Source organism: Phoenix dactylifera, chromosome 1 (genome assembly GCF_009389715.1).
Source record: "Phoenix dactylifera cultivar Barhee BC4 chromosome 1, palm_55x_up_171113_PBpolish2nd_filt_p, whole genome shotgun sequence".
NCBI lineage: Eukaryota > Viridiplantae > Streptophyta > Magnoliopsida > Arecales > Arecaceae > Phoenix > Phoenix dactylifera.
Genome location: NC_052392.1, coordinates 8,083,017 through 8,092,733, shown reverse-complemented (window position 1 = coordinate 8,092,733; position 9,717 = coordinate 8,083,017). Strand labels below are relative to the sequence as shown.

General features: G+C 38.4%; 1 protein-coding gene across 1 annotated transcript; it reads right to left on the bottom strand.

The window, feature by feature from the left end:
• Positions 1-890: 890 nt before the first annotated feature.
• On the bottom strand, positions 891-1,745 carry LOC120110456 (protein DMP3-like). The gene has a single exon (XM_039125488.1). The coding sequence runs from the start codon at positions 1,728-1,730 to the stop codon at positions 1,056-1,058; it is 675 nt and encodes a 224-aa protein (XP_038981416.1). The 5' UTR covers positions 1,731-1,745; the 3' UTR covers positions 891-1,055.
• Positions 1,746-9,717: the final 7,972 nt, after the last annotated feature.

Here is a 9,717-nt window from a genome sequence, read left to right as displayed (position 1 = left end):
TAGATTAATAGCGCTGCTGGCCGCATCATTTTTTTTGCCGCACATCATTCCGAAGGTTTTTTCTTTTCTTTTTCTTTTTTCTTTCTTTCTTTATTTTTTATTTTTGGAAGAACTACGAGTTCTGGAGGGTAACTCGGCGACGGTTATTGGGTGGATCCTGCAGGCTTCGAGAGGAGTTGGCGACAACCACCTGCTCTTGAGAGATATTCGAGTCATGGTTCATGACGGATTGGTGCTTATGTTTAGAGAGGCCAACGGGGCGGTGGATTGGGTTGCATCTTTTGTTACCAACCATTCGGAGACCACCTATGGGAGGGAGAGATGGAGTTGCCTAGGGCTCTTCGTGATATTCGGCTTTTTGATTTTATTCGAAGAGGGCAACACATAATGAACCAAAAAGGGACTGTAGTTGGTACCCTCCACGCGCGAAAGAAGGATTCACCATCCTTCGCGCCCATCCACTGTAAGATCATCTTTGGACTCATCTTTCGAGGCTGTAGCCTCGCCTCCTTTTTCATACAAGCCAAGTTCCAGCCTTTTGGGGGTTAATTGGAAACTTGAGTCCAAAATTCAGGCTCCAATAGAAGGAAACAAATAGTTGAAAATGCTTATTTTTTGAATTAACTTGAGATCAAGCCTGGCGTCCCTTTTTTTTTATTTTTTTTGTGATGTACGTCAAACCAGTCTTGCTAAGTAAGAAAAAAATTCACATCATATGGTACTATTCAAGAAGCTATTGGATATATGACCATTAAAGCACATGCACTTGTTGAAAATTCAGGCTCCAAACAAATAGTTGAAAATGCTTATTTTTGAATTAACTTGAGATCAAGCCTGTCTTCTTTTTTTTTGTGACGCATGGCTAACAATCTTGCTAAGCAAGAAAAAAATTCACATCAAGAAGTTATTGGATAATATACCCATTTAAAGCACATATACTTGTTGATACAGTCCTCCCAAAAGAATACATATAGGCTAATCTTATTGTTAATCCTTTACGTTTCACAACATCTACTAGAAAAGAATCCGAACATATAATAACCAAAACAGCTAGCTTACTGTGAATGAGGCGGCGTATCCGAATATCCAATCCCCTTCCGAGTGGTTGGAAAGATCAAAAACACCATGATCGACAAGAACCCGGCCCCAAGCGGCAACTTCTGGAGGATCTGCTTCGAGTATGGCCCAGAATCCGGAAAGAAGCAGTTCTGTATATTGGTATCACTAAAGGTTAGAGCCAAGAACAGCAGGACCGAGAAGAAGGCATGGACGTAGTCCAACCACCGTATCCGAAACCTCAACAAGTCCTCCAACACCTTGCTTCGATCCCCATCAGAGGGCTGGTAATTGAAAACAATGAAGCTTTTGCACGTGGCCATGCCATAGTACAACTTTCCGTTGGTCCCTTTGAAACTATCGGTGAAGGAGAAGAAGATACAAGAGATGGTGCAAATGAGAAGTAACGACAAGGTGATGTACTTGTTGGAAGCGTAGCAGATGCATTGGTTGGCGATGGAAGGGGAGAGAGCTTGGAAGGCGAGGACGGAGCCGGTCGGAAGGAGCTGCGCGAGGTTCGCCGCAGTCGACAGGGTCTTGTCGATCACCAATCGCCTCTGGCTCGTCAAGCTTTGGCTGGGAGTAGTGCCCCTTAATGGGGTCGACCTATCCAATTCTCTCGGTTCTGAATCCTGGCTATTTGCAATTGTGATCGCAGATGATATCTCTGTCATTGAGGATAAGAAGGGAGAGAGAGAGAGAGGCTGTGGTTTTCTTGAGAAGTATATTATTCAACAGAAGCTTGGTAGTGGTTTTCTTTAGCCTTCTTCTCGTGTTTAGAAGGCTAGAGACTTTTGTGATTTTATGTGGTGCCTATAGGAGTAGTGGGATTTATACAAACGAAATGTCATCATTGTTAGCAATATATCGCCCAAATAAGTAAATAAATCTATTAATTACAATAATAGAAAATCTTAAAAGAAATTATATATATATATATATATATATATATATATTATTCGCATCAAAATTATAGTAAAAAAAAATCTATTCTAGCACAAAATAAATCTATTCATTTAATATATTTAAATCATAAAATGCAAATCTTACAGATTTGCTAATATTAAATTTAAAATAAGAGTAAGAGAAAATAGCCTAATTGAAGGTAGTCGAAACACGTAGACGCTGTCCCAAAAAAGCTTTTGCCCCGACGTACAAGTCTCCCAGTAATACTCCTCCGAAATTATAACTTTATTGGACTAAAAAATAAGACGATAGCCTCTCTGGACAAGCAAGGAACCATTAATTAGGTTTCTTCTAACGATCCGATACATATTTGATGCCGTGCTGGGATAAGACCTTTCCAAAGTAAGCTTTAAGTCTACTCGTCCACTCCTAGCACACGTGCCTCCAAGCTGTTTGCCATAATCACAGCTCTTCCACTTGAGACCTGGTAAGAAGAAAATTAGGAGCGATCCGAATAAATATGAATACCAACTCCGGTATCAATCCACCAATCAAGTGCTTGTAAAGTTATGTTAACTTCAGAAGTGAAGAAAAGACCTGAAAGCTGTCTTAGAAGAGCCAGCGCTGGAAGTCACCATGTTGACTTGAGCACTGATTGTGTGTAGACCCTTTTTCTTGGTTGAAGAGGTGCAGTCTTCTTATAGAAGCACTGAGGAGACAAATGGTTAATTCGACCACACACATAACAGAAATAAAGACCACCTTCCTCTTTCTTCTTCTTCTACTTCTTGGATTGGATAGATTTTCTATTGTGGTGGTTAGGGTTTCTAGGGTTGTAGGGTTTCTTTTGTAATGCTTATTTTTGAACGGTCGGTTCTGATTTTTTCTAGGTGGGGTCTCTACATTGTAAGTATTATTTTTGTGTCTAGTAGAGGTTTTACTCCTGAGCCTATGCTGTTCTTCAATTCTAATGGAGTTCAAAACTTGGATTAGGATGAGATCTCCTTGGGTATGGCCTGGAGTCTTAGCAAAATCAGACCAAAATTGGATAGTTTGTCTATCAGGCTACCTGAAATGATTCATCCAAATTGGTTCTATTAGTCCTAAGATGGTGGATTAGAATTTCAAAATCATAAATTTGGTCATTCATAGGCTTTGAGTCTACCATCCTAAAGTTATTGAAGTCTGAGGCTTTGAACCAAATTACCTCAGCATCATCAAAATCATATTTGCTTTCTAGGGTGTCCCAGGATTCTTCGGCACTCTTGGTTGTGCAATAGATGTCATACAACCTCTCAGAAAGGACACCTAAGATTCTATGGATGCAATGATAGTCTATCTCATTATGAGTCTTAGAAAGTGTGCTGGTGGAAGCAGAAGGTTCAGTGTAGGAGGAGGATGAACTCCGGTTTGGGTTTGGATTTTGGTGAGTAGCATGTCGTGAAGTAGTTGGGTTGGACTCATTATCAACTTCCGAAGTTCTCTCACCTATGGCTGAGATCATCCCTAATGTGGTGAGCCAGAACCGCATTTGATTCTGCTGCCTTCTAAAGTTGTGGTCATCAAATTTTTCAGGTTTGGCACTAAGATGGTCACTAGTATTAGAGGCCATAGGATCAGGGTTATAGAATAGAGACAGAAATCTGAATGAAGGTAAAATGTTTATGTCAAAAAATTGTACTAATTTTTATATTGAACTTTGGATGTCTAGTTGATATATCTAAAAAATAATAGCCAGATCAGCTCCAGATCCATGGTGAAGCAATAGGCTCACTTAAGTACTAACCTCTCTTAGGCACGTATGACTTTTTGACGAGCTTTTTTTGACACTATTAGTTAGTGAATATAATCTCTAGAAATCACGCAAATTCAATTTTTAGAAAGCCTAGATGCAAACTGATAGTCAATTTTAAAGACCACGCAATAGCACGTATCTGGTAGGATAGTGATTACGGGTATCGATCCACAGGGATTGGGGTACAGTTGTTTTCTTAAGAAAAAAATATTTAAAAAGAAAGTTTAGGAAGACTATTGAACTAAATTTAAGAGAAATGCAATTAAAATGATATCAGTTTGAGGGAAACCTAGGACAAGGAATTCACCGCTAACATCGGAACAAGGGTTATTTATAATTTATTTCGTTCTTGGATTAACATGCAAATTGGCTACAAGCATTAAGCATTCGAATAGAAATTCACAAAAGTAATTTAGGCATAATCCATCTTCAGTTGGCATGAAATGTCTACCCTAATCTAAGGTGGCAACACATCGCATCTTCCCGAAGCATGAACTATCTTATATTTACTTAGTGATCATAAAAACAGTTGTATAAACGTCATACTTAAAATTACAGAAATTAAATATGAGATGAAATAAAATATTCATTAAGAACAAAATAAAGTTTATACAACTCCAAGAATAGAAATCAAAAATATAAAACCCTTGGCCCTTTGTTAGGATGCATCCGGCCCTAGAAAAAAGATCAGCCTTCCATGGAGTCGTGGGCGACAGCAATGATTCAGCAGCGGGCTCCCATTTCTTCTTTTCTTCCTCCCTTCCCTGGTCTCTCTCTCCTAACAATTCATTATATTTTTTTCTTTTTGGAAGTCATTCCCAAAAAAACCAAAGTATTATCTCTCCTTTCCTCTTCTTCCCGTGAGAACTCCTCTGATCGGGCTTGAACCGAACCGAAGTGAAGCCTCCTCCTTTTATAGCTTTCCCAGCCCCCTCTCCTCCTCTCTCCTTCCTTCTTCTGTGGCTGATCCGAATGGGAGGATAAGGTCGTGGAAGTTGATCTGATCCGAAGGAGGTTGAGAGGAGATGAGCGTGGAAGAGCTTAGACCTCATCCGTGGGAGATATGGCTGGAAGTTTGAAGCTAATCCGAGCTTATCCGGGTTGGGATGAAGATAAACATGGGATGTGTTCTTGGCTGAGATGGGTTGCTGGGATTCTGGGATGCAGGGGCTTCGGGATGAAGCTTGGGATGGTTCTGTTCCGATGAAACAGAGGATGCGTGGATGGATGAAGGCCATCGGGAGATACACGTAACAAGGGATTCTTCCGTGGTCAATGGGTCTCGGCTTTGTTTTCGTGAAGGGAAGTTGAAGAAGAAACGGATATGCTCACGGCTAGGGAACTCGGAAGACGCGGGAGCGAGAGGATGAAGACGTGAGTGATCCGGTTGAGATGCGGCTGGGAGGATATTTTTGCTATTGTTGCTATTTCGAAACAGGGGAGAATAGCTGGGACCGGATGCTTGGGCTTTATCCCGTGGGTGATGGAAGATGAGATTCTCGGACTGGGTGAATGCCGTGGACGAGGATGGAGCTCTGGTGGTTGATCCGTGGGATAAGGAGGATCTCAGACTGAGAGGAAGCAATCGGTTGCGAACAAAGTTGGTTGGGAGATGGAATAAAGATGAAGTCGATGTGGATGAGGATGAGGAGGTTTTTGGAATGCAGAAGGGATGAGGATGATGGGAAGATATGCAGAGGAGAGGATATGGCTTTATTCATGGACGTGGAAGAGGAATTCGGGATGAGTGTGGAATGTTGGGAGGTTGGATTTGGCTGCTGAGATGCACGGATTTGATGGGAACATCTAAGAGGTAGGTCGAACGGCTGGGAGGGAATGGGTTGTTGATTGGCTTGGATGTGGGCACGTGAACTTGGGATCGATGCCACATGCTGAGAAAGAAATTTGGGAAGTTTGGAGACATGGAAAGACCTAGGATAAATGTGTGAAGGAATTGGATGTTAATGGCTGAGATGTTATGCCGTGGGTGATGCTTGGAAATGGGGTGCACAGGAAGATGAGACTTCCGGGAGATGATCTAATCCATTGGGTTCATGGGATTTGGGTTCAGGAATTATCCCGAATAAGTTCGAATCGATCTGCATACATTAGGCTCAATTAATAAATAATTAAATCAAACTCGAATTAATTTATTAAAATGCAATGATGAGGGTAACACATCTTTTAGTTGAATTTACAAAATATGTGAATTAAAATAATGATAAGTGCTATGAATAAGATATTAATTTATGCATTATTTAGCACTTATCACAAACTTAAATTGGTTATTGTGTATCAATCAATTTTCGAATTTTCGGTTTGAATTTTTTGAAATAATAATAATTGATTACTAATTTAGTACTAGCAAATCAATTATTGTAATTGAGATCTAAAATATCAATTCAATAAATTATATAATTTATTACCTTATTAAAATAATTGATTACTAATTTTGTGCTAGCAAATCAATTATTATAATTGAGATCTAAAATATCAATTCAATGAATTATATAATTTATTATCTTATTAGAATAATTGATTACTAATTTTGTGTACCAAATCAATTATTATAATTGAGATCTAAAATGTCAATTCAATGAATTATATAATTTATTACCTTATTAGAGTAATTGATTACTAATTTTGTGGTAGCAAATCAATTATTATAATTGAGATCTAAAATAATTCAATGAATTATATAATCTATTACCTTATTAGACTAATTGATTACTAATTTTGTGCTAGCAAATTAATTATTATAATTAAGATCTAAAATGTCAATTCAATGAATTATATAATTTATTACCTTATTAGAATAATTGATTACTAATTTTGTGCTAACAAATTAATTATTATAATTGAGATCCAAAATATCAATTCAATGAATTATATAATTTATTACCTTATTAGAATAATTGATTACTAATTTTGTGCTAGCAAATCAATTATTATAACTGAGATCTAAAATGTCAATTCAATAAATTATACAATTTATTACCTTATCAGAATAATTGATTACTAATTTTGTGCTAGCAAATCAATTATTATAATTGAGATCTAAGTTCTCAATTCAATGAATTAGTTATTATGGATTAACCAATTTCTAAATTTTCTGTTTGAATGAGATCTGAAAATTACTCCTTGAGGAGTCTAAATGGAGGTATGATAAACTCTTGGAGGTTAATCAAATTATTACCTTTTTAGACTGATTTACTGAATTATATATTACTAACAAAAAAAATAAACAAACACTTCTTTGGATTTTTAGCAATATATCACCCAAATAAGCAAATAAATCTAATAATTGCAATTAATAAAAATCTTAAAAGAAATAATATATATATATTATTCAGCATCAAAATAAATCTATTATAGTAAAAAATCTATTCTAGCACAAAACAAATCTATTCACTTAATATATTTAAATCATAAAATTGTAAATCCAACAGATCTACTAGTATTAAATTTAAAACAAGAGTAAGAGAAAATAACCTGATTGAAGGCAAGTCCAAGTGCGTAGACGTTGTCCCAAAGAATTGTTTGCTCCCACATACAGATCTTCCGGCAATCTTTCTCTGAGATACGAGGATCCTACAACTTCTTTTTCGGTACATCTCAGAAGAAGTCAAAACGAATCTGATCGGACTTGCAGATCTAACGAAGAACGAAAAAAAATAAAAAAATAAAAAAATAAAATCAGAAGAGGCTAAGAGGAGGAAGAAATTTTCTCCAAAATTTCTCCAATATTTTTCTCTATTTTTTCGTGTACTGAATAGGATGAAATAGGGGATATTTATAGGAGTGCATACAGGAGCTTTTTGATAATTTTTGCAGATGCGTCCGCGCCTTCCGCGGATGCGTCCGTGCATTTCTCGCGGCCAGCACGCGGCTGGCTAGTAGGCACGCATCTACGGAACGAGGACGTGACCCGTCCACGATTAATTCGCGGAACGCCCCAGTTGGCGTTTCGCGAATGACAAGCGCGCACGCGGCTGAGTCTCGGCGGTGTGCGCATTTAAATTTTTTCAACAATCTGATAGTGGGACTGCTGACAATTCAAAGATGAAAAATAGATGGCGGTGTAGAAAGAGAATAAGAAAAAACGATTGGTTTGCATTCCACTTTGGCCCTTATCTAGTGGATATGAAGTAGACGATGTAAAACAAGCGGAGCAGTCATAGTCATGATTCATGAAGGCCCTAACTACAACAAAGCACGAAGACCAACTTTGCTGGGGGAAAGTGAATCGTGTGTTATTATAAGATGGAATAAAGAAGAGCAAAGACTGAAACATTGGCTTATGACAAATGGCACACCAAATCATAATATTCGCATGGTTTAAAAGTGAATATATTTTTGGGGAAATTAATGACCGGTCTATATTTTGATCGGTCTCTACCGTTTAATCTCTATACACTGGTTGTTTAATAATATATCTAACTATATTTTAATATTTCATTATGAGATGAAAATGCCCCCACCCACCAAAGAAGAGGAAAGAAAGTCCATTTCCCGAAGAAGAAGAAGAAAAAGGCCAACGGCCAACTGCGGCCGCCGCCGGCCCCCCCCGCCCCACCCGAGCCCCTCCTGCGGCCGCCACCAGCCCCGGCCCACCCCTCCAGAGCCCCTCCTGCAGCCGCGCCGCCGGGAATGCCCCCGCCCCTGCCCCACCCCCACGGTGGGGAGGTGCCGAAGAAGAGGAAATTTCTTCTCCTCCTGCATCTTGCGGCCGTCGCCGGCTACAGCCCACCCTCCTCCCACGTTCGCCGCGCCCTGGCCCCTTTCAGGCGCTGCGTTCTCACGGGAGGACAAGATTTCTCTATTGGCCCGGCCTCCTCCTGCGGCCGACGGCGGCCCGACCCCCTCCTGCGGCTGACGAAGGCCCAGCCCCTTTCCGGCGCCGGCGGCATCGCAGGAGGAGAAGAAAGAAGAAAGGAGAAGGGAAGAAAGAAGAAGGAAAGAAAAAGGAAGAAGAACCAAGAAAGAAGAAAAAAGAAGAAAGAGAAAGAAAGAAGAAAAGAAAAAAGAAAAAAGAAAAAAAAAGAAAAAAAAATAAATAAATAAATAAATGCATAAAATAAATATTTATATATATGAATGAACGAATAAATAAATAAATAAATAATATATATGTAATGAAATAAAATAATTATAAATAAATAAATAAAGCCGTAGTGACTGCCATGGCCCGGCCCCCTTCCGGCGCCAGCGGTCTCATGGGAGGAGAAGAAAGAAGAAGAAGGGAAGAAGAGAAGAAAAAAAGAAAAGGAAAGAAAAAGAAGAAAGGAAAGAAAAAGAAGAAAAAAAAGAAAAGAAAGAAAAATAAAGAAAAAAAGAAAAATAAACAATAAATAAATGCATAAATAAATATTATATATATTATATGAATGACCTAATCAATAAATAAACAAATATTGTAATGAAATAAAATAATTATAAATAAATAAATAAGCCGCTACGGCCGCACTGCCATCGCGCCGGGCCCCTCCCCGCGCGGCGCCATGGCCCCGGCCCTTCTGGCACCGCATCCTCCCGGAAGGAGAAAATAGAAGAAAGAAAAAAAAAGAAGAAAAGGAAAGGAAAAAGAAAGAAAAGAAAATAATTAGTGTGTGCAAATACCATTACAATTAGTTAAGTAAGCTTGAAACTCAATTCATATAGTCTTGAACACGGTTAACTTACCATTGTAATTAGGTTAGTAAACTTGGTACATATATAATATAGCATGGCTCACATTTAAGTAAGCTTGACATGCAATTAATCAATTTTGAAGACTTAATCTAACCTATCACACAATTAAATTTTCTCGGCACACAGTTAAATCAGTTCAAAACACACTTAATCTAGCCTGGCTACAGTCAAATCATCTTAGAATACAGTTAAATCTTTTTTGCATACAGTTAATCTTTTCTATCTAAGTCTAGGATAGGAATTGGTTTAGGGTGTAAGTGGAGAGGATA